Below are 25516 nucleotides of genomic sequence, written 5' to 3' on the forward strand. Positions count from 1 at the left end.
CCACCTGTCATGTTTGTTCTCTGTAATGTATGATGTTTGTGCATTTTTGTTTCTCTTTCTCTCCTTCATCCTCTCTGTCCTGTCTACCTCTTCTTCTCCTCTTTCACCCGGCCGACTGTCAGGAGGAGGAAGGTTCTGCCTTATGAGCCGGGTCCTGCTCAAGGTTTCTTGCCGTTTCTTGTCTTGCTGTTGCTTTAAGGCTCTTGATTTCTGACTTATTCTGTTGCTAGGATTAAACTGCTTAAATCTCTCACTAAAATGATGTATTGAGTTGTCTTCTTAAACCGGTCGAACATGCAAAACACCTACCGGTACCTTTACCAATAAATAGTGTGTGTGTGTGTGTGGGGGGGGGGGGGGGGGTGTTGCTTTGGTCTCATTATTTGTTGGTATGAAGAGAAACTTTGCATGTTTAAACAGGAGCAAGGGTTATTAGCTGGCAGCTGTTGCACAACAAACCCAAATCTGTCAAATCGCTCATGCCTTGGAAGGACTCGATTCATTTACTTGTTGGCTGAGTGGGCGGGGACCTTTAAAGGAAGCTTCTTTCTTTCCTGAGTTGACAACATAGTTATTCCATATAAAAACTGAAAAACCGTGATGTAATTCAACAATTTTCCCAGAATTCAGCAGTGTTTTAGGATTAATTGTCTTTGTTGTTTTGCATGTAAGTAAACACAGTCACAAAAAAGTGTTTAAGGCAATAATCTATGCTAGACATGCATGGTCTCATTTCAAATTATTTATAAATGACACGTAACATCCCATAATCCATGTTTAATTTAGAGTTCCACGTTTAAAGCAGCACAACAAAACCAGTCCTTCCCGGACAGATGAAGCATGGTGCAAATATTAAGGCACAGAACAGTATAATGGACAGGGGGTAACATGTAATGTTAAGGCTGGTAATCCTGTAGCAGAAGCAGGTAGAAGCTGATCCTCACAGTCCCAGGACATTTTTTTCCACACTAAAACCCAACAATGCATTTCCAGCCTCCACACACTCTGTCACACCGGGTGCTGGGAAAAAAAAAAAGACAAGACGGGTCATCAGACTGGCATTCACACTGACTCACTGTAGCAGCTGCTTGTTATCAGCATACAACATTATTATGTTACCATTCTGAGCACGGAGCCATGACGCAGCCTTCATAGCCAGCAGCTCCCACTCCTCCTTTGCATCCATCTTGAAACCATGAAGCCAGATCAGAGCCAGAATGGTGGCCCACACTTCATTGTTGACCTAGTTCAAAAAGTAAAAAAACTTTATAGAAAATCATGCAGAACACACATCTTTGTTCCAGTAATCTTGTCAATTTGATTGTAAATCAGTTACATTATTTCTGTTTTGGAGGTACCCACCAGTGCAGGCTTTGACTTTTCCACCTCCTCGCTGGTCTTTCCCAGAACCTCAGCCAGATCTGGATCGAGCTGCCAGCAACCTGACGCCTTCTGGAGGGAGACCAGCTGCAGTAAAGGGTCTCGAGGAGGCTGGTTGGGCATTGTGTCTTCGATTGTGTCTTCGAGCTCTGCAGCAAAAACTACAGCAATTTTTTTTTATTTATAGACTTTTATTTTGCAATCTGGGAAGAACTGCAGCAAAAACACCTGAGCACACAGTAGTCAAAAAAACTCCCACACACAAATACCTTTGTCACTACACTCCTCTTCATTGTCATAATATCCACATTGCTCAAAGTCTGTCTCAATGAAAATGTTTTGTTACAACAACAGACATACCAAAACGTTTTATAGTTCTAATCACCATCAGTAAATCAGTTTATTAACTGCACATTTCATTGGTCAGTACTGATGCTGGGTGATACTGAAGTTGAAGGACTAACAAAGCGCCATGTATTTTTATTTCTTCAGTGGATGTGGAGCTTATACTCACCAGCAGATGTATCACAAAGGGCCAGTGAATCACAACACATCATCATCACAGGGGGTGCTGAGATAAAAGACAAACGTTGGTTACTAGATAAAATCATTAATTGTAAATATGTTAACTAGTAATTGTTGAATAGTGCAAGTAGGTCATCTAAATGTTGTCATCAAACATGAAACACTGCAATGTGACTGTGCCTCATCTGCTCAGACTGGTCTGATCATTCTGCTGACATGAATTCAGTGTGGGCTGGTTTTGTTGGATGCTGCTCAAGAGTCCATCCCTGAGGGAGCCTATGCCAGGCCAGCATTACAATGCAGCAAAGTTTGTTGTTGAAATTATAATCATAGTCCCCTCAAGCACTTGTAACAAATATCCTTATTATGCACATCTGAGGTGCTTTTTATTCACGTTGCTCCTTTATTACAATGGAACCTGTACTCACCAAAGGCTGCACACCTTGCAACCCGTGGAGCTGCTGAGAACACTGAAATACAAAAAACGAATAGTGGGTTATAAATACAACAAAATACTCACTATGTGGACACATGTCTGTACAGCAGTGGTCATCAAATTGCTTTTTTTCCCTGTGCTTTAGATTAGGCTTAAATATACAGGAAAGGTATGTATGTATGTAGTAAAAAGTACGTACTGGATACTGTTGGAATGTTTCTACGCTGCAGCGGTCCTTGAATCGCTTCACCATCAGTTTTATTAACAGCAATGAAGGCAGTGAAAGAGCTGCTCACTCCTGATTGGACACTGAGCTCCACCACCTTCTTCTTCACTCCATCCTTCTCTTCTTCACCCTCTCTCTCTTCTACCTCCAGGGAGCGAATCAGAGTCCGAGCAGCCAACCTGTGGACTGTTAGTCTGCAGATGGATGACAGGAAAACATCAGAATGGGGATTAACTTTCTGTGAATGCAAAACAGACATTGAGAAGGACGACAGCTTCAAGAATGTGGACACCTCTATGTACTATAACATTATGAATCTTGGAACTAAAGGCTAACATTTGCATGCTAACAGGTTTACATTGAGAATGCTGAGACTTCATGAAGTTAGCATCTAGCTACCAGACTAACCCAGTGTCCTCTGCAGGTTTGAGGCTGAAGTTCAGCTGGTTCTGAGAAGGATGACCTGCCAGGCTGTACTTCACCGTCACACTGCCCTCTGCTGCCTCTGAACTCTGAGACACCATCACAGTGTTAGAAACCATCACTGTCGCCACATACCTGATGAAAAATATGAGGTGGAGCTGCTCCTACCTGTCCAGTCAGCTGTGCATAAATCAGTGACCTTTGACCCTGAAAAACTGCTGTGATAGGTGGAGAGAGGGCAGTCACAGACACTCCCTTTGGTAAATCCCATGTGACTGAGACGTCCACCACAGCTGGCTGCAGAGCAAATCGCAGCGACTGCATCACCTGAAAAATAATAAAAAGTATCAGCACACACTAAGCTCTGGGTTTTTACTCACTGGAACTCTGATCTCTGAGCAGACACAGATTCACTGCTGCTGAGCTTCACTGTGTTTACTGTCTTACCTTTGGCTGCATCCGGTCAGTCCCTGTGATGAACTGAGCGTGACCTCCTCCCTCCTTGGCCAAACCATTGATCAGAGCAGAGCTGGCACCTTCTCCAATCCCAAAAGAGAAACACCTGCAGTACAGCAGTTTGTTTACACACACTGAACACATGGACACACTGAGGATTGTATTGTGATTGTTGTGTTTTTCACCTGTGGGACCCTGAGTTCCTTTTCACCAGATCTGTAATTTCTTTTGTGTTCCACACCTCTCCGTCAGTGAATACAAACAGCTGGGGATTGGAGGAGATATTACATAACTGTTAAAACATCACTCCCCTAGCATGAGCAAAAAGTCCTCGACATTCCACTGTGAGAGGTGTATAAGTAACACAAGGGTTTTTACCATGAAGACAATTAGTAATGAGAGGCATGAACTCCAAACTAACCAGTGAGTTCAATGTTTCTTTTGAAAGGTGTGAGCAGAACAGAAGGAACTATTGAGCAAGTAAGACATTTTTAGCAGACTGAACAAGATTTATTTTGTTTGTAGAGCTTGTGCTATACATACAGGGCACACCTGTATGTAAAGTACACACCCTGGAACTTAACACTCAGGATTTCAAGATGGTGTGGTTGAGCGAAGGGAGCTGAGTCTAACTGCAAAGTTCTATGCTCAAATTACTGGTCAATCTGTCTATAATCCCTTGAAGGGTAAGATCCTTAATGTCTATGTGTGTGTTTGTGTGTGTCCATGTGTCTTACTTGTCTGGGCTGATTGGGGATGCAGGGCTGGCTGTAAATATGTCTGAGGGGCATCAGGATCTCTGTTCCTCCCAGATTAGCATCCATCTCCTCAACTTTCTTCAGAGCCTCCTCCATGGTCTGCTGGCTGTACTCCACACTCTTACTGCACAAACACATTCAGCAATGAACACATGCATGTATTCAATATCCAACATCAAGACTCTCACTAGCTGCCAGATATGAAGGAGTCACTTACGGGAAGATGTGTTCAAAGCTGGAGCCAAAGCTGTAGATGTTGAAATAGCAGCCCATTGGTAAGCTCTTCAACAGCAGCAGCAGAGTGTCCTTAATGAAGAACAGATAGTGAAGGTCACTGCATCAGAGGGACACTGTGGAGGATTTTAGAAAGACAGTGAACACTGCTGGATACCCTGGCACTGCTGATGCGAGTTTCTCCCTGCTTGCTGTTATTCAGTGAACACTCCATGCTTCCAGATCGATCCAATAAGAACACAAACTCTCCACATGAGGCGACTGTAGACATCACAGACTGAGGGAACTCAGGGTACAGGCTCACCATCACCACTGGATCACCCATCAGAGAGCCTGACACACAGGAAATCACAAACCTGCTCTTCACTGTCATCCCAACACTTCATTTGCTTACAGGTGAGCTTAATGAACCATTTATTATAACTTCACTGATTGGTCACTCACCCTGCTTGGCAGAGGCCTGTCCTGCCTCCACCACAGCAGTGGGCTGGTGGGCGTCTTTGTAATAAATCAGCAGTTCAACATCTCTGTCAAACTTGTGTCCTGCAGACAACTTGATCTACAGTTCAAACACACACATTAACATTCAGTGTTCACTTCAGATGACCGACCACACACAGCAGACACATTAGCACTCTACCTACCGTGGCCTGGGTTTGATCAGTGTTGAGGTACTGGAGAGGGTCCAAGGAGCAGCTGGACTCCACCTTAGAGACTGGACGAGCAGAGGACACTCGGGCAGACAAAGACAGGCTGTAGGGCACCAGAGAGGCTGGAACAGAGGTGACCTGGACACTGGACCCTTCACTACCTGCAAACATGAGACACAACTCTTAGCCCTCTGGTTGTTGCTTGAGGTGGGAGGCTCTGGGAAGCTGCTGGCCTTATCACTGCACAGTGCTCTTTGGCTTCCATCAGTATGTGTCTGTGAACACTGATGCAGTGTTGTCCTACCCTGAGGTTGGTAGCGAGGGTTGAGCACAGCAGGCAGACTAAACCTCAGCCCGTCATCAGCCTGCACAGCCAGCTCAGTGACGTACTCCAGCCTGATGGAGGCGCTCTCTCCTGGAGGCAGACTGCCCACACTCAGAGAGAATATATCTGGACTCTGCTGGCTCTCCTCCAACAGGAAGGCCTGCTGACCGGAGCTCAGTGCATCATCATACTCCTCACGAGCCTGCAGTACAGGTGACACATGTCAGTAACTGTTTGGTTTTCTTCACAGTGACTGAATCTTTCTGTGCAGCTCACCTTCTGTTTCTCCTTCACCTCAGCTACAATCTGCGTCTGTCCAAGCTTTGCACTGAAATGACAGACAGCAGCATCTCCAGGCAGAGGGAAGACAAACACAGCCTCCACTGGTTTGTCCTCCTTGTTCTCATAGTTCAGAGTGGAGACCACTGTAGCCACATGGTCCCTCACCTCCAGCTCCACCTCAATGCTCTTCAGAGGAACTGACAAACAGAACAAACATGAATCAGACCACAGACCACACAGACATGTTTACTAACTGGTTGATTTCAATGCTTAATGTTCTTTCTGTACAAGCTTTTTACGTTTAGGTAGTTTAACAAGCTGTGTGATTTTACTGTATGTTAACACACTGCTATAGCACTGATTGTAAAGTAATAATTATTAAGTTGCAAAATGTCACAGCTGTGTTTGAAGTACAATCACAGACAATTAAAAATGATTTACATTTAAAAACAGGTTTAATAATAGGTTGCAATAAGTTTCAGAGTTGTTTACCTGGTTCCTTCTGTGCAGTGAGCAGACCACAACAGCTCTCCATCATACCTGTACAACCAGGACATTTAATCATGTCATTTACATTTATGAGATACAGTATGTCATTTGAATGGTACCTTTTATTTAAGGTTTCAAACTTAAAACGTATTTATAATATCAGAATTTGACATAGTTTATACAGAAATTACTGCGTTTTAACCAGGTTTACATATCACTGTGTGAGCGCTGCGTCAATAAATAGAAGATTACATTAGAAATAGCCCTACCTCTGCCGCTGATAGATGTTTCTGGAGTACACACTGGGTGGATAGACGAGTCAGTGCAGTTTGATCGCAGTCACTTGGAAATACGAAGATTTAACAAACCAGGAAGACTTTGTACTTACAGGCAGAATGAGTGAGCCACGCCTCTCGTACGCTGGATCATTATTGTGCAAGAGCAGCTGGTGGGTGGGGCATAGTTGGGATTCCTTTAGCGTGCATAGTCCTGCTGCAAAGCGCAAACCTAATCTGTTTAAAAGCATGAGACAGCGAGATTCCGCATGCGTACAATATCAATATCTCTTGTACGGGAAGCAAGCTGACACATTTTAGTTAGTTAATCTTTAACGGAAAAATTTAGCGACTGAGCTAAACTAACCGTGGATATCAGCACATACACGCAGACTAAAACATATCGGTGGTCAGCACCTTTCCTTTGTTTATTTAGCTTCGTTTTTCTTTCTCCCTTTTCCCTCTCTGGCAATTAAATTTACAGCTGACAGCAACAGGCAATCAGATGACGACTTTACGTGCTCCGTGGAATGTTTTGTGCACCAGCATCACTGCACCGGGCAGAACCAACATCTGAACGTGTGTTCCTCCTGGCACTCTTTGACAAATAAACCACCTTTTTGTGGTTCTGTCATCAATATCTCTGTGTGTGTGTGTGTGTGTGTACTCAGCCCAACCCTCCGCTGTTCCTGCGAGGGATAGTTGGTGAGTGTACGCGCAGCAGAGGCGTGTGAGGGCTGCCCCGGTGAATTGTGGGAGTTGTTGTACTTCGTGAGTGCAATAATAGAATGCACTGAAAACCCTAACATTGTTGTATTTTCTGAGCCTACTGATGTCATGTATCAGTGCAAACTTCCTGGCATGTTTCCCCCAGCTGTTTTTTTCTAAACATTTTTTTCTAAACAATGAAATTGGTTGTATGAAGGTATTTTTACTGAAGAAAACTGTTGGAGTAAAAACTAATTTTAAAAAGGATGAAATCCCACATTTCTGAAGGTCAAACAAGAGCTGTGCTTTTTAAAAGCAGATGACTGTGAAACATGTCAACTGCAGCACAACGGACCGCTCATTAACAAAATTCTAACTCTGCAGGATGAAGAGATATTGTTTACATTTCTTCTATAATTTAACATGGAGAGGTCTATGGTCAAAGGTTTGTGCTACTGAGCCACACACTAATGTTTATTCTCTTCTCAACCTCAGAAGATTAAAAATTGTTGTGGCTTAAACCGGAGCAGTGAATTGTTGGCAGGATGTAGCACATGAATTCTGCATTACAGCTGTTTAACCAGTCCTGGGATTTTTTTAGAGGACAAAGACTCACTCAGACTGTTAGGGAGGAGTGCCCTCTAGTGGCAAAGACATGTAACTACACAGTAGTGACAGGTTTAATATAACCATGCAAAATGACACATTTTCCCAGAGTGCTTTGTTTTAAAAGTATACTACTGTTTTAATGGCAAACAGCTTATTACTGTCAGAATTTGTCTGTATTTTTTACAGTGTTGTGACATTTGAAGATAGTATTATTGTGTATCATTACACACATGGACTCCAGTGTAAGATGAGATATAATATTTAAATCGAGTGGATCTAATGAAATGAAATTTTCAAAATTAAACAAACTTGTTGTTGGCTGTCTGCTTTATGGTTACAATATTGGTTCTGTTGTAAAAATGGCTTCCCTATATAAGTCTGATTTATCAGCAAATAAAGAGGATTTTTTAAATTTATGAACAAGATATATTAAAAAATAATAAAGAAGTAAAATAAAACTATTTACAGTAAAAATGTATTTTAAAAAAAGTATTTACAGAAATAATGATGAAGTATAATAAAACTATTTACAATAAAAATGTATTTTAAAAAAGTATTTACAGAAATAAATTCAGAGACATTGTCTTCTTTGTCTTCTTAGTCTGTAGAAACACAAAAACAAACATGATCAGTCCTCTGTGTCCACCTGCATGTGTGAATACACAGCGCACAGCATCAAACTCTCAGTCCAGCATCAGCCTACAGTCCTCTGTCTCTCAGCCTGCAGCTCTGCTGTCTGTCGGGTTTGGCCCCAAAACTTCCGTGTTGTTTAATGATCTTAACAGTAAGACCTCTCACTGCTCCTCTGATCAGGAGGAGATCAAGTTATCTGTGTCTCACTGTTGAAATGTGGTAGTAGAGCCCAAAAGGAGCTGAGTGATATGAAGAACTGTTTGATTACATGCAGCACAAATGATGATGATGATGATGATGATTAGGATACACACCTGCCATTACCCAAAAGTGTGGCTTCACTTTTACTGTTACATTCAAATGCAATGATGATAACTTATGAGAGGCACTCCTGCAGTAATAGCCACCTTTTGTCTCATGGTTTACAGAAGCCATTGTTTATTACAGATTTTGTAACATCTGTAAGATTTGCTTATCTTGATGCTTCATGTCTTCAGATATACATCCAGTGTATGACCACACGGTGAAGTGACTGACAGCCAACTTTGTGTGTCCATGCAGACCTGAAAACCTGCTGATTTGTTCAAACAGAGCTTATGAAACAATATAAAAGGGACAGAGTCGCCTGTATCTCCTAAGGAGACTCAGGTCCATTAATGTCTGCCAGACCACGCTGCAGAGGTTTTACCACTCGGTGGTCTCCAGTGCCATCTTCTACGCTGTAGTGTGCTGGGGCAGCAGGATGAAGACGGCCGACACCAACAGACTCAACAAGCTCATTAGGAAGGCTGGCTCGGTACTAGGAGTGGAGCTGGAGTCTGTGGTGGAGGTGACGGAGAGGAGGATGCTGAGGAAACTCCTCAGCATTCTTAACAACAGAATTTGTATTTTTTACAGTGCTATGACATTTGAAGATAGTATTATTGTGTATCATTACACACACGAACTCCAGTGTAAGATAAGATGTAATATTTCAATCTAGTTAATGAAAATCAAAGTTAAACAAACTTGTCGTTGGCTGTCTGCTTTATGGTTACAATATTTGTTCTGTTGTAAAAAATGTCTTCCCTATATAAATGTGACTTATCAGCAAAAAAGAGGATTTGTCAATTTATAAACAAGATTTATTATAAAATGTAATAATAAAGAATTTAAATAAAACTATATACAATAAAAATAAAATATATATATACATACAAAATAAACAAGCAAAAAAAACTATTACAAAATTATTTACAGAAATACACTTCCTCACATGGCGTCCGTCCTCTCAGTCTGTAGAAACACAAACACAAACATGATCAGTCCTCTGTGACACTTTGTGTGTGTCCACCTGCATCAAACAGCATATTTACCTGTTGTGGCTGGAGCCCTCGTCCTCACCCTTTTCCTCTTCTTGCCCTAAAATCAAACACATGACACACATTACACTCTGTTTTCACTGTCTGTGGAGGAGTTGTGTCGTAGTTGTATGTGAGCAGAGTGTGCTTACATAGTTGGCTGCTGTCGACCACCCAGGGTACAGCATAGTGTGGAGCAGCCGCTCTGCCTCGGCCTCCTCGTAGTACTTGGCCTGCTCCTCCTTTGACAGTGAATTCCACTGTGGACAGACGACAACTCACTGTCAGCACATGTACTAAAACACACCTGCAGGCCAGTAGTACACAGTGATGTGTGTTTCTGCTGTGTGTGTGTGTCATAAAATCAGAAAAGCCTTGTTAATATTGGTGCCTGTGGCCATTAATTGAACTGCAGTCAGCATTCTGAGGCTCATAGTGTCAGATCAGTGCTGGCTAATAGCTGCCAAAATGCAGTAGATGACATCAGTTCAACCAAACTCTTGATCCAGAGTGTTTCTTACCATCTGTCCCACAGCTGCGTTCACAGCCGCACTGCCCTTCATGCCCTTCTCAGCAGAGACCTTGGGCCTCTGCTCATTGAGGAAGAGCATGAAGGCATTCCTTGGCTTCTTGATGTGCGGCTGTGACGCTGCTTCATCTTCATGTTTTCTTTTTCTACAGGAACAAAACAGGAAAAACAAAAGTGAGGACACAAGATACCACTGTGTGCACATGTGAGGACACAAGTAGGCTACATTATGAGAATAAATACAATTCAAATTCATCTGTGGGAAGCTGTTCAGATGAATTAAAGCCCAATACACAGACAGAGATTATAATAATGATCACACAGACCTGAACACCTGATCATTGATGATTTCATCATGATCAGTCACATATTGTCCAAAAGCAGCATCAGCAACTTACCTTGATGTGGTGGGGAGGGGAGGAGCAGCAGTAGGTGGAGGAGGAGGAGGAGCAGGCTCCACAGCAACAGGCCAATAGGACAACTGTCCGCTCCTTTAGACAGAGACACAGATGTCCATGTTAGACAGCAGCAGCCATGTTTAATCATACTTTGTTTGTGTGATTTACTTACGGGTCAATAACAGACACTAGGACCATGTTGTCCGGCAGCCTCACCAGTGGATGTTGAAACTGAGGACACAAATGTGGAGGTGATTAGACAAGTTGGTGTCCTCTGTCTGAGAGTGTGTATTCAACTGTAAATCTGATTCACTGTTACACATGATCAGCCTCTGTGGGTCTGTGATTAGACTGTGTGTTACTGCATCTGAAGCAGGGACAGGTGGAGACATGGTCCACAGTGTCAGTGACAGTTCTGATTACTGTGTTACTTCAAAAAGGTTTTAGTAGTATGTAGTGTTTCATTTTGAAGGCTTCTTGTGGTTTATACTCCGTCCTCATGAGGTCCAGCTGTGTCTGCTTCCTAACTTGTGTACCTTGTGTTTTTATACTCAGCCCTTCCTCTTGTCTGATGCTGCTGTTTCCAACAACCAAACAACATGTATTAGTGTGTTTATCGAGGGTCTTACTGTGTTCCCAGGTGAAGCTGCTGCTGCTGCTGTGGAGCTGCTGCAGGAGGGGGCAGGGGACTCATGATGGTACTGCAGAGAGACAGGGAAGATTGAGCAGACATGACACACTCAGAGTCGGCCTTATTTTGATGTGGAAATAACTGAATGGTCAAAATTCAGACTTTTGTGTGGGTCAGGTGTTTTTGTCTCTGTCCCTGACCTCCACTTTGTGTCTTACCTGTCCCTGGCTGGCTCCGTCGTCCAGCTGTAGGCGGGCGAATGGTGCAGCAGGCACAGGAGGAGGAGGGGGGTCGGATGCACCATCTTGAAGCAGATCCAGAACCGCTGCTTCAAGAGTGGACACAACCTCCCCCCACTCCATCTCCTGCACCGTGCTCTTCACTACTGGCCAGAGGTCCATTTTAAACTGTGCAGGGAACATTTGAAACAATTTGGTTGATTTTGGTTTTACATATGTTCAAACTATGGATCAATAAACACAGTGATTATAATTCAGCAATAATATCATTAAGTGGCTTCATTTGAACTTACAAATGAAAATGCTGCATCAACAATACTCCAGCATGGTTTAAGAATTGTACATTATACTCAAAGAATATATTTACATCAAACATTTAGGGAGAATATTCATGTGCATCAGTTTTAAGAGTATTATTCAGCTGTTACAGAGGTCACATCAGCAAATGAGTCTGAATCAGTTGAAAGTGTCTGTTCGTATTTACCAGATGTGGTCAGTGATGGCTGGTCTCCAAGGGTCTTCTGTCTCCGATGGCCTGTTAAATACATAGACAGTGTGATGTGTTATTATTCAAATAAAATGCTGTTAACATTGATTTTATCTTAATCTGCTACAAATCAAAATGCTGTATCAACAATAATAATCCCATATTTTAATGCATATTCAACACTTCAAACAGAGCACATTTGAATCTAAATATAAATCTTTGTTTTCAGATTTGCAGGAAGCAGCTCATTTAGTTGTATCTCTAAATATTTTCTACATTGTTGTTCTCAGTACAAGATATAAGTACTATTTATTAGGGATGTCCCGATCCGATCACGTGATTTCAGACTCGATCGGAATCGGACATTACCTCCCGATCAGGACTCGGATATATATTTATTCTCAGAGTTAACGCCCTCTGTGCAGGGTGGCTCTGTGTCCTGTAGTGTAGGGGTATGACAGTTGCTTTTGGTGTGAGAGGTCGTGGTTCGAGACCTCGATGAGCTGCTGCGTGTGTGAAATCTCCCAGCGTGGCGCTCTGGACACACACACACAGGTTTTGCCCTTATAGAGAATCCTGAAAGTATCGGATCGGGCCTCGGTATCGGCAGATACTCAAAATCAAATGACTCGGACTCGAGGGCAAAAAAAACTGATCGGGACATCCCTACTATTTATGAAATAATGCAATTTAAAATCTCAGCCGTCTTCCACCCTGTCAGTGATTATCCACAACACTCAAACATTGAACCCTTTCTGTACTCTTGCATTGATTTAACAGCTGTAGTACAAGTTGCTTTGCTGAAACAGACGTTACATTATATTAAAAACCACCACCAGCACTTAGGAAGAACATCTGTGTACCATCAAAGTGCATCATTCAGTTGTTACAGAGGTCAGATTAGTCTAAATGAGTTTAAACTATCTGTTAGTATTTACCAAAGTCCGTTGTTCAGATGGTTTTTCTTCAGTTTGCAGGAGCTCAAAAAAAACAGCTTCTCTCTCTGTACACAACTGTGGAAATGAACAATATTCAAAACATAACATAACAACATTCTCTGGCTGCTGTGACTTTTTAAAACTTCAAAGCAGTTGCAAGGCAACAAGTCCTATGACATCATTACATCGAATTATTGAACATTACACACAAAAACTCACAGTTAAGAGCAGGAGTGAATCTGAATCCTTCTGTTTGAGGGAGAGTTAACTTTGTACAAGCAGTGAACTTCAGGAACTTTGCAAACCAGTGCAGCCAATATTAGGAAAGTGTCACTTTATAGGCTCATCATGCTCAAATGAATAAAAACCTGCAATAAATCCTCCTTTGTTCAGGTTTAATCACGATTTTTTTCTGAGTGTGTGTGTGGCACATTTTCACAGTGATGGGGAAGTTTGTAAACATCAGCAGTCTTTCCATGATCAGGATTTTCAGCAAACAGTATTTTGTCCTGCTGACGAGCTGGAGACGGTTTAGGAGGACCCAGTCTGGTTGCTTCACGCTCTCTCTCCCCATCTGGCCTGCTAGGAGGGCTGCAGCTCTCTGGCCTGCTGCAGGCATGGCATGGTAAATCCTCACAGATGGGTGTGATTCAACACAATGTCTCCCACAATACCTGCAACAGATCATCAGGACAGGCAACACAGACTCTGTTCACAGACACCTGCATCTCTGAATGGCTCAGGAAGGAGTTACAGTCAAAGTGATGCCACAATGACAAATGTTCAAACGAACGTCAAACACACATGAGCAGTTCACAATGGGGCCGTCAAAGGTTCAGAGGACTGAACTAAACAGCACAGCACATGGCTCTAAAAGGTAGAACACCTTTGCGCTGTTCATCCAGAGCTGTCCCATAATTCACTCATCCACAGTTCACCACAAGTAAGCTCAACGTCCTGTCTTCCTTTGATGCACAAAACATGAGTACACTCAGAAAATCATCAGGGAAAGAGCATCCATCGTGATACAAGCAGCTTACATGAAAAGATCACAGAAAAACATGTAAACACTGTCCATACCGTGCAATCAGGAAGTGCAAGCTCATGAGTCTTGTAGTCCAAACTACCAACATACTGTCTGTCCACAAAAACCTGGAGAACATTATCAGTCACAGGATTCTTATTTAAAATCAGAATCAGAATCACTTTATTTAACGCTGAGGGGTTTTCACAAGTTGGAACATAAAACCACTGCTGGGATGTCGTGTTGTTGCGGATCCTTTGCACTCTGTTAGCGACGAATGTATGAAAACGTCTTGCTTCATTACTTATGTATCCTCTGACGACTTTAGAGTCTGTCCAAAAGAACTCGTCCACATTACTGAATAACAGCTTTGGTCTTTCAGGGCAATATTGAAAGCGAAACAGTCCTTTTCTATGTTCCAATGAATGCCTAGTGCTCTCTCCGTTTGTGTGTCACAGAGAGTGAGGTCTTTTGTTTTGATGTCAATTGCATGCTCTGATGCTGGTATGCTGCTTAGGACAGTACTACTGCTGGACACAAATGTATGCAGCTGTATGCCACCTTCCACAGTTTTTACACTTGTGACTCAATAATCTATGTAAAAGTCTCTAGCTATGAACTGAGAGCCCAGTTGGAATGTAGGGCTATTCTCTTTGGCTAGATGTTTCAGTGCATAGTTTGCACATCCTGGTGAAGAGACAGCACCAAAGAGATGTACTGTCATCCTGTATGTTTGAGGTTGTGTGCTTGTGTCTCCCATGTTTCCACCATAAGAAGCAGAGGTAGTTGCGGTCATTTTCTCTGACTTTGAATTGATGGAACATTTTTTCTATGTCACATATTAGGGCTATTTGATGTTGCCTAAAGCGGAGGGACACCTGTCATATTGTTGATCATGTCTGGGCAAGCCAGAAGATGAACCATTGAGACTGGTCACTTTATGTTTGGCATTTACGCTTGGCAGTTTCACAGGTTGGTATGTTCTCTCTCAGCTTCACAACAACACACACACTAATACCAGCACACACTGTCCACATGTTTGCTCTGTTGTCAGGTGTGTGATGGTTTTACCCGACCAGACTTCAACACAAGCTTCCTGGAGAGGCTGACTGAGTCATGAAGCTTGACCATTTGCAGGAACTGGTTGATCCTGAACCTCTTCAGGTGAAGCACCAGGAATCTGCAGACACAAAAGAAAACATCAGTGAGAGACTGGATGGACTCTTTCAGGAACAAAAAGCACTCACTGACTGGGTCTGCAGCATAAAAAAAAAGCTCAGACTGTACAGAGGACATCTGAGTATGTCAAACTCTGATGGCTGTGTTGTCACTGACCTCGGCAGGGTCCTAAAGGTGGATTCTTGTCCTGACTTCTTTCTGCCACAGGTGAAATCCAGTTCAACCTCCTGCAGGGACAACATGCTGTCAGTTATGTACTATGTAACAGACTGAGGAAGTTCTTTCCAGGTTTCTTATCAGTCCGCCCCCAGCAGATTCTGCAGTGGTGAAACCAGACTCCTGATCTGCTCTATGAAGGTTGTGATGAACTCATGGGCATCCTGCAAAAATACAAACAGGTTTGATTTAGAGCTGAGAAAATCTGCAGGAAAACAAGAAACCCAAACAAACCAGCTGACTCACTTCCTGACCATAGTCTACAAACTCAGGAGCATGGACAGCCAAGGTGCTCTTGACGGAGACGAGGGCCAGTTTGTCCTCATCACTGGAGCTGCAGCACCTCACAATGTCCATACAACAACTGAAGGGGAAAGAAAGGGGTGGTTAGTGTGTGAGTGTGGGCTGTGTTTGTACAGAAAGTACTGTTTGTGTGTGTGTGGATACGATCTGGTAAGATGTTTGCTTCTGGTACCGACCTCCAGGTCTTCTCATGAGAGCTGACACAATGAACTTTGTGAGTGTCAGCAGACTCTGAAGGCTGGAGTTAATGTAACACAAATTAGATGGGTTGGGAAATCTGAAATGGAAACACAAGTCAACGCATCATCATCATCTTCAGTGACAACTCACAGACTGTTCACCAAAATTCAGTTCAACTATAAATAAATGATACACTCACCCAGATCTGCAGACAAACTCCTTACTGCTACAAAGAGACACACACAGATTCGGTTACTTCACTCAGTAATGCCCTGTCAACATTAGTGTGTGCATGGGTGCTGAACATTGATTTTGATTAGCAGGTAATCTGAAAATATTTACCCCCTGGGAGGCTCCTCCTCTTCGTCCTACTGCTCTTCACCCCCTCACTGGTCTTTCCCAGTGCGGCAGCCAGAGCTGGATCGAGCTGCCAGCAGCCAGACGCCTTCTGGAGAGAGACCAGCTGCAGCAAAGTGTCTCGAGGAGACTGGGAAGTTGTAGCTTCAGTATAGAAGGAGACATGTTGAGTCTTTAGTGGGTTTTTGGTTATACTGTATTTGGAGTGTGATTATTTTGACATATAAGCATATAGACACACAAAATGAAATAAGTGCACCGTAAAAGACATTACCCCAATCATCATCCAGAGAAATGTCAGAGTATCTGGATTTCTTCAGGGAACCTAGCTGTTGTTCCAAAGCGTATCTTCCCCCCTGAGGCTGTTAAAGCTGAAAAGTGACCACAGCAGAAACGTTAGTTCAAATGTATTAAGAAGGTAGGTTGGTTTTCATAATGATAAAACACTTCACTATAATGCTACCCTGTCACTAACAGCCTCACTGTACGTCTATCACTAAGACTCAGATACACACATATCTTGTGAGACACACTAATGATTCTGAACACAGATGGAAACACACTGTCAGCATGCACACACATATTCTTACTACAGAAGCCCTCCTCTTCACTTTGCTGACCCGTGACTGCAGGCCAACACACAACACCAACATCTTTGTGAAGTTTGTGGACGACACAACTGTGGTGGGTCTCATCTCCAGTGGAGATGAAACTAACTACAGCAATGAGGTGCACCTTCTGGCCGAGTGGTGCAGAGACCACAACCTTTCCCTGAACGTGGAGAAGATGAAGGAGATTGTTGTGGATTTCAGGTGAGCACACAGTCAGCACACCCCTCTGACCATCGACGGTGCTGCTGTGGAGCAGGTGAGCAGCACCAAGTTCCTGGGTGTGCACATCACTGAGGACCTCTCCTGGACTAACAACACTGCATCCCTGACCAAAAAGGCACAGCAGCACCTCTACTTCCTCCGCAAGCTCAGAATAGCCAGAGCCCCTCCCTCCATCCTGTGCACCTTCTACAGAGGTGCTGTTGAGAGCATCCTGTCCAGCTGCATCACTGTGTGGTACGGAGCCTGCACCCCCACCTGCAGGAAGACGCTTCATCGCATAGTGAGAGCAGCTGAGAGGATCATCAGCATCCCTCTCCCCTCCCTCCGCATCACAAGAGACCCCCACCCACCCACTGCGTTTTCAGTCTGCTGCCATCAGGAACCAGCAGACTGAGGGACAGCTTCATCCACCAGGCTGTCAAGAACATGAACTCTTTCCCTGCTGTGCCCCACTACCTACAAAAAAACCCTGACAATAAGGCTGACTTTGACTTTGATATTATTTAATTGTTTTGAGGTTATTAGCATTAGTGCACATGCTTGAAAAAGGGTATCAGGTCAAACTGAAATCAACGAATCAATAAATTAACACAGCCTTGTCAAAGTCACCCCTCACTCTTGCTGGAGCTGCACAGGACATTGTCATTGGTGAACCCAATGTTGCGCAGAGATACACTTGAAGATAAAGACAATTATGAAGCAAACAGTAAAACATATTCTGTTGGTGATAATTCTTATGAAACAAGTTTCAAACTTCAATTACAAATTAAAGCTGCAAGCAGCGATGATCGGGCCCTCGCACTCCGCGCAACCATCCCCTCCCCGTCACGCCGTCCCTTCCCTCCCCCACTCCCCCCACGAGCTGCGGCGATTTTGCCAGTGTTGGGAAAAAGCCGGCAGAAGCAGAGATGTGTCAGTGCAACAAATCTCTCAATATATGTAAAAATTGTTAGTGTGCAGTAACCTCCTCTTTACAGTAGGTGGCGCTGTCCACAGATGTCCACACGTGGTCGGGGTCGGGTCTGTATCACATGAAAAAATTTGAGGATTTTAGGAGCATCTGTGGTGGAGTTATATCAGTTGCAGTACCGTATGTGTCCACTGGGTGGAGCCAGACACCATGAGAATAGTGGAGACCTGTCTGTGCAACAAACCTCAAAAAACAGGACGATGCATGGCGAAGTTATAAGCAGTTGATGTTTCATGGCGAAGGTTCAACAGTCGCCACCGCCACGGGCAGCATGATACAGGAATCCACACAGGTGTCTCTGTGGGACTTCAAATCTGTGATCCTCATTTGGCTGTGTAATGACAGGGAAGGATTAAACAGAGTGCATGTCAGTGAAGAACATGGCACTTCCTGTCTCCACCACAAGGGAGCGCCATAGATCATGATGACATAGAGACGTTCAGGGAGGGGCTCTGACCACGTGCAGAAAGTTTGAAGCCGTTTGGAGCAAGTATGTAGGAGAGAGAGATGTTCGTGTATGAATGGCAAAGTGACGCCACAGCGGCCACGCCCTTTAACTTAGAGAAAAGCTTTTGATAACTTTTGATCAGCATGGTCTCTAGGTGACAGCGACCGAATATGAAGTCAATCGGTCGAAATCCCTAGGAGGAGTTCGTCCGCATACCAAAGGTGGAAATCGCTGAAATTTGACCCGCCAAAATTAAAATGGCTGACTTCCTGTGTGGTCTAGATCAGTGGTCCCCAACCACCGGGCCGGGGACCGGTACCGGTCCGTGGGTCATTTGGTACCGGGCCGCACAGAAAGACTGAGCAAAACATATATTATTCATTATCTGAGTCTGAAAGCTGTTTCATTTATAAATCGATCAGATTCATCCGCCTGTGCCTTTAAGCACCTGCCCAGACGCTTGTCTCGGTCACGGGATACGGCACCCCAAAATTAAGCCCACAAGCAAAAATGAATAAAAAACAAACGTCTTTGGAGAGCTTCTTCGGAAAGGGGAAAAGGCCTAACGAGGAGACAGAAGAAGAGGAGCCTACCCCTTCAAAGAAAAAGAAACCCGCATTTAAAAGACTATATCAGGAGTCCTATTTAAAATACGGATTTATTGCAACAGGTGATTCTCACACACCAAGTCCGCTCTGAGTGATATGTGGCGACAGACTCGCAAATGAGGCAACGAAACCTACAAAACTGCGAGACCGAGCACCTGCATTAAAAGACAAGCCATGGAGTTTTTTGAAAGAAGAAAACATGAAGAAGGACAGAAGCAATTAATGACGGCCAAAACAAAATTACGGAGTGGACTGGACATAAGAAACACACTTCGGGTGTCATGTCTTCCATTATCCCTAGATGGGACCGCCTCATTGCTGAGAAAGCTCAAAGGCTCCCACTAATTAAGCATAAGAGTAAGTTGTCTCTTTATGCACTTTTTTTTCTGTGCCGGTCCGTGAAAGTATTGTTTTACATGATACCGGTCCGTGGTGCAAAAAAGGTTGGGGACCGCTGGTCTAGATCAATGGTGCAAGAGACTTTTATGTGCGTCTGGACGTGTTCTGTGTGTGTGCCGATTTTTGTCTTCCTACTCCAAAAAAACCCCTATGGAGAGGGGTGTTTAAAAAATTCAAGGGGGCGCCATTGAGCCAATTTGCCCCACCCACTTACGCAACCCCATCAGTTGCCAGGACACGCTCCCGTGAACGTGTGTATGAATTTTCATGATCATAGAAGGTCGTTAAGGTCATTAAAAACTCAAACGTAATCTCACAGCGAGGGATCGACAGTCGGCGCCCCGCCACACAGACACCATTGCACGCAGCTTCACGGCCTTCATAGTGTAGCTTCACCAACTAGTTGGGAAGGTTCTAGAGGTGAAATGAAGTTGATGCTGTCAACTATGTAGGAGCAGTACACATCAGAGTAAAAAGAGGCCATTTCCTGTTACCAGCAGGGGGCGCCACGAGTAAGTCAGGGTTTCAACATATGGAGGCGTTCAGGGCGGAGCCCTCGTCATGCTCATAAAGTTTGAAGACGTTTGGATAAAGTATGCAGGCGTAAGAGCCGTTCAAAGTTACATGGCGAAATCATTAATTGTCGCCAGACTTTGGTGAGCCACAGAGGCCACGCCCTTTAAGTTAGAGAAAAGCTTTTGATAACTTTTGATCAGCAGGTCCTTTAGGTGACCTCCAGCAAATTTCAGGTCAATCGGGAGACAGCTCTAGGAGCAGTTTGTCCGCATACCAATGGTGTAAATCGCCAAAATCGCCATTTTCCATCCAAGATGGCGGACTTCCTGTTGGGTTAAGGTCATGGTGTCAAGAGACTTTTTGGTGCGTCTTGCTATGATAAACATGTGTACCGATTTCCGTGCACCAACTCCACACTAAGCCAAATGCGAGGGGTGTGTGAAAATTTCAAGGGGGCGCTGTAGAGCCATTTTGCCCCGCCCCTTTGCAGCGACCACAAAATATCAAATTTTTCGCCACCCCTGACGAGTGTGCAAAGTTTCGTGACTTTTTTTGCATGGCAAAGGGGCGAAAAATGCAGTTAAACAGGCAGGCAAATAAGAATAATAATACACAGCAATTACAATAGGGCCTTCGCACCACTCTGTGCTCAGACCCTAATAATACATGTGTGACATCATGTTGTTAATAACACTCACTGGATACTGTTGGAATGTTTCTACGTAGCAAAGGTCCTTGAATCGCTTCACCATCAGTTTTATTAACAGCAATGAAGGCAGTGAAAGAGCTGCTCACTCCTGATTGGACACTGAGCTCCACCACCTTCTTCTTCACTCCATCTTTCTCTTCTCTCTTTTCTCTCTCTTCCATCTCCAGGGAGCGAATCAGAGTTCGATCAGCCAACCTGTGGACTGTTAGTCTGCAGACAGCAGAGAGAAGGAAACACTCAGAGATATAATGTTTGTTTACCAGTGACTTGTTAAGTTTTCTGTTTTCTTTCAGTGTCACAGAGAGCTGCACTCTAATGCAGGACACACTGGATATGAAGCAAGAGACATGCTGGACAAAAAACTGATCATCTGCAAAGATCCAAAGCAGAACAGTGCCGTCTGTATCAAACATGTGTTACCCAGTGTCCTCTGCAGGTTTGAGGCTGAAGTTCAGCTGGTTCTGAGAGGGATGACCTGCCAGGCTGTACTTCACCGTCACACTGCCCTCTGCTGCCTCTGAACTCTGAGACACCATCACAGTGTTAGAAACCATCACTGTCTCCACATACCTGATGAAAAACATGAGGTGGAGCTGCTCCTACCTGTCCAGTCAGCTGTTCATAAATCAGTGACCTTTGACCCTGAAAAAGTGCTGTGATAGGTGGAGAGAGGGCAGTCACAGACACTCCCTTTGGTAAATCCCATGTGACTGAGACGTCCACCACAGCTGGCTGCAGAGCAAATCGCAGCGACTGCATCACCTGAAAAATAATAAAAAGTATCAGCACACACTAAGCTCTGGGTTTTTACTCACTGGAACTCTGATCTCTGAGCAGACACAGATTCACTGCTGCTGAGCTTCACTGTGTTTACTGTCTTACCTTTGGCTGCATCCGGTCAGTCCCTGTGATGAACTGAGCGTGACCTCCTCCCTCCTTGGCCAAACCATTGATCAGAGCAGAGCTGGCACCTTCTCCAATCCCAAGAGAAACACCTGCAGTACAGCAGTTTGTTTACACACACTGAACACATGGACACACTGAGGATTGTATTGTGATTGTTGTGTTTTTCACCTGTGGGACCCTGAGTTCTTCTTCACCAGATCTACAACTTCTTTGGTGTTTCCTACCTCTCCATCAGTAAAGACAAACAGCTGGAGAGAAGTAGAGTTTGTTAGATCACACCAAGAAACCTGCAGCAGGTGTTGTGTGTTTGTGTGTGTCCATGGGTCTTACTTGTCTGGGCTGATTGGGGATGCAGGGCTGGCTGTAAATATGTCTGAGGGGCATCAGGATCTCTGTTCCTCCCAGATTAGCATCCATCTCCTCAACTTTCTTCAGAGCCTCCTCCATGGTCTGCTGGCTGTACTCCACACTCTTACTGCACAAACACATTCAGCAATGAACACGTGCATGTATTCAATATCCAACATCAAGACTCTCACTAGCTGCTGATATGAAGGAGTCACTTACAGGAAGATGTGTTCAAAGCTGGAGCCAAAGCTGTAGATGTTGAAATAGCAGCCTATTGGTAAGCTCTTCAACAGCAGCAGCAGAGTGTCCTTAATGAAGAACAGATAGTGAAGGTCACTGCATCAGAGGGACACTGTGGAGGATTTTAGAAAGACAGTGAACACTGCTGGATACCCTGGCACCGCTGATGCGAGATTCTTCCCGCTTGCTGTTATTCAGTGAACACTCCATGCTTCCAGATCGATCCAATAAGAACACAAACTCTCCACATGAGGCGACTGTAGACATCACAGACTGAGGGAACTCAGGGTACAGGCTCACCATCACCACTGGATCACCCATCAGAGAGCCTGACACACAGGAAATCACAAACCTGCTCGTCACTGTCATTCCAACACTTCATTTGCTTACAGGTGAGCTTAATGAACCATTTATTATAACTTCACTGATTGGTTACTCACCCTGCTTGGCAGAGGCCTGTCCTGCCTCCACCACAGCAGTGGGCTGGTGGGCGTCTTTGTAATAAATCAGCAGTTCAACATCTCTGTCAAACTTGTGTCCTGCAGACAACTTGATCTACAGTTCAAACACACACATTAACATTCAGTGTTCACTTCAGATGACCGACCACACACAGCAGACACATTAGCACTCTACCTACCGTGGCCTGGGTTTGATCAGTGTTGAGGTACTGGAGAGGGTCCAAGGAGCAGCTGGACTCCACCTTAGAGACTGGACGAGCAGAGGACACTCGGGCAGACAAAGACAGGCTGTAGGGCACCAGAGAGGCTGGAACAGAGGTGACCTGGACACTGGACCCTTCACTACCTGCAAACATGAGACACAACTCTTAGCCCTCTGGTTGTTGTTTGAGGTGGGAGGCTCTGGGAAGCTGCTGGCCTTATCACTGCACAGTGCTCTTTGGCTTCCATCAGTATGTGTCTGTGAACACTGATGCAGTGTTGTCCTACCCTGAGGTTGGTAGCGAGGGTTGAGCACAGCAGGCAGACTAAACCTCAGCCCGTCATCAGCCTGCACAGCCAGCTCAGTGACGTACTCCAGCCTGATGGAGGCGCTCTCTCCTGGAGGCAGACTGCCCACACTCAGAGAGAATATATCTGGACTCTGCTGGCTCTCCTCCAACAGGAAGGCCTGCTGACCGGAGCTCAGTGCATCATTATACTCCTCACGAGCCTGCAGTACAGGTGACACATGTCAGTAACCGTTTGGTTTTCTTTACAGTGACTTAATCTTTCTGTGCAGCTCACCTCCTGTTTCTCCTTCACCTCAGCTACAATCTGCGTCTGTCCAAGCTTTGCACTGAAATGACAGACAGCAGCATCTCCAGGCAGAGGGAAGACAAACACAGCCTCCACTGGTTTGTCCTCCTTGTTCTCATAGTTCAGAGTGGAGACCACTGTAGCCACATGGTCCCTCACCTCCAGCTCCACCTCAATGCTCTTCAGAGGAACTGACAAAGACAACAGAAACATTCTAATGGTTTTAATCTCCCCTTAAAACCTACACCTACCGAGCAGCACGCTTAAAAAATGATAGAAGGAAAACTATGTAAAAACACTGACACAACAGATATGATGACGAGTATGAAGGGAAAACGTTAATGATTTTTATATGTAGAATAAAGAGACATCAACTTCGTAATAACAATAATAATAACACATGACAGCACTGTACCTGGCTCCTTATTGACAGTAAGCAGACCGCAGCGGTTCATCATTGTCTCTTCATTAAGTGATAATGTGCAGATTTCTGTAAATAAAACATGTAAAGCTACAACTGAGTATGTGCATCGCCTGAAACATGTCTTTCCTTCAGCTGGTGAAACGAAATGAAAGTGAAAGTCATGACATCACAGTTATGAGGGCGTATTTTAGTACGTTGAATGTTGAGCTCTAGACAGACGGCAGATAGGCGACAAATCATTATTTGCATTTACTGTATATCATATATATATATATAAGTATGTATATAAGTCTGTCCATCCATCTTCTATGAACCCGCTTTGGGTCACGGGGGGACTGGAGCCTATCCCAGCTTGCTTACACCGTGGACAGGTCGCAGTCCATCGCAGGGCGACACACAGACAGACAACCATTCACACTCACAGTCACACCTACGGGCAATTTGTAGAATGACCAAATAACCTAACACGTCCACACAGGAAAGCCCCAGTCAGAATCGAACCGGGAACCTTCTTGCTGTGAGGCGACAGTGCCAACCACTGCTACGAGTTCATCCGTCATATTTAAACCAGATGCCTACCTCAAGCAGGGAAGAGCAGCCTGCGTAGAAGAGTGAGGAGAGAAGTTTAAGGAAGGAGGAAGTTTTACAGTCAAAGCCACGCCCACAGTGCCTGTAATCTGATGTTTACTGTGACTGGCAAAAAAAAGAAAAGTGGCTCGGACTAGTAGGTGTGGTGGCACGTGAGCATGTAGTCTCTTCTTCGCTTCCGGAAACAGTGCGTCCTCTCACGAGCTCTGTGAAGCGGAGATTTAAAGTGACCACTGACCTTTCAGACCAACATTCATCTCCAGCAGTGACATGATGCTTCTGTTGGGACAACAGGAAGTTTCTGATGCTCCAAATAAATCATTTCAAAAAGATACAAAACTAGTTGATAATAAGAATCAGGCTTTTGTTCAAAGATATATATAAATGCATAAAAATGCAGAGACAGACGGACACCATAACAGCTCCCCAAAAGTGAGGTCAAAACATCTGGATTGCCGGGTGGTCACTGGCTGCAGTATGTAGGTCATAAACCTGTTATGTTATTAGTGTGTGCAACTTGTCATATTCCATGCATTTGTATTTAATTAGTTATTGTTGGCTTAAAAAAACAACATTGTGGTCAGCAGCCAAGCTCCTGAAAATGTTGCTCAACATGGAAGTGGGTGCATGCTTAAGCTGAACAGCAGAGATACAGCTTCACCTCTTGACCTCTGATGTGCAGACTCTGGCTTCACCCTCTTTAAAGAAGCCAGACATTTTGGCCTCACATCCGTACAACAGACAGAGGTGGAGCTGCATTGTTTTGTTTTTTTATTTACCATCTTTGATGAACTTCTGTTACTCTGTTTAACTGTTTGCTAAATACAAACCAGACTAAGCCTATTAGCTGACGAGTGTCAATGTGTTCAACCAAACCAAACCTTCGAGTTTCAAAGTGAATGTAGACTTGTTACAGTAACTAAATGCAGTCACTCATTGTGCCAATATTATTTTTAACACAGAAGGCACTGAACCCAGGCGATGTATGTGGATGTCCCCTCTTTTTGTATGCATGTACTGTTAGTGGAGTTGACTCAG

The 25516-nt window shown here is 44.2% G+C and overlaps 1 protein-coding gene across 4 annotated transcripts; it reads right to left on the reverse strand.

Annotated features, from left to right (window-relative positions):
- Positions 1-223: 223 nt before the first annotated feature.
- LOC114445224 (von Willebrand factor A domain-containing protein 5A-like) lies at positions 224-24597 on the reverse strand. Of its 4 annotated transcripts, XM_028420182.1 has the most exons (21): positions 6573-7008; positions 6454-6486; positions 6188-6235; positions 5690-5892; positions 5393-5615; positions 5083-5249; positions 4883-4997; positions 4596-4771; positions 4422-4510; positions 4184-4328; positions 3632-3711; positions 3438-3552; positions 3159-3317; positions 2976-3079; positions 2541-2761; positions 2334-2375; positions 1895-1951; positions 1650-1700; positions 1363-1541; positions 1120-1243; positions 224-1020 (listed from the first exon to the last, which is right to left on the reverse strand). In XM_028420182.1, the coding sequence occupies exons 3-21, from the start codon at positions 6231-6233 to the stop codon at positions 941-943; spliced, it is 2376 nt and encodes a 791-aa protein (XP_028275983.1). In that variant the 5' UTR covers positions 6234-6235; positions 6454-6486; positions 6573-7008; the 3' UTR covers positions 224-940. The 4 variants fall into 4 exon arrangements, with proteins under 4 accessions (XP_028275983.1, XP_028275984.1, XP_028275985.1 ...); XM_028420183.1 differs by lacking the exons at positions 3632-3711; positions 4184-4328; positions 4422-4510; ... (6 more) ...; positions 6454-6486; positions 6573-7008 and adding exons at positions 21788-21867; positions 21950-22094; positions 22187-22275; ... (5 more) ...; positions 23882-23956; positions 24470-24597; XM_028420184.1 differs by lacking the exon at positions 1650-1700 and having other exon boundaries at positions 6454-6591.
- Positions 24598-25516: the final 919 nt, after the last annotated feature.

The sequence above is a fragment of the Parambassis ranga genome, chromosome 13, assembly GCF_900634625.1.
Source record: "Parambassis ranga chromosome 13, fParRan2.1, whole genome shotgun sequence".
NCBI lineage: Eukaryota > Metazoa > Chordata > Actinopteri > Ambassidae > Parambassis > Parambassis ranga.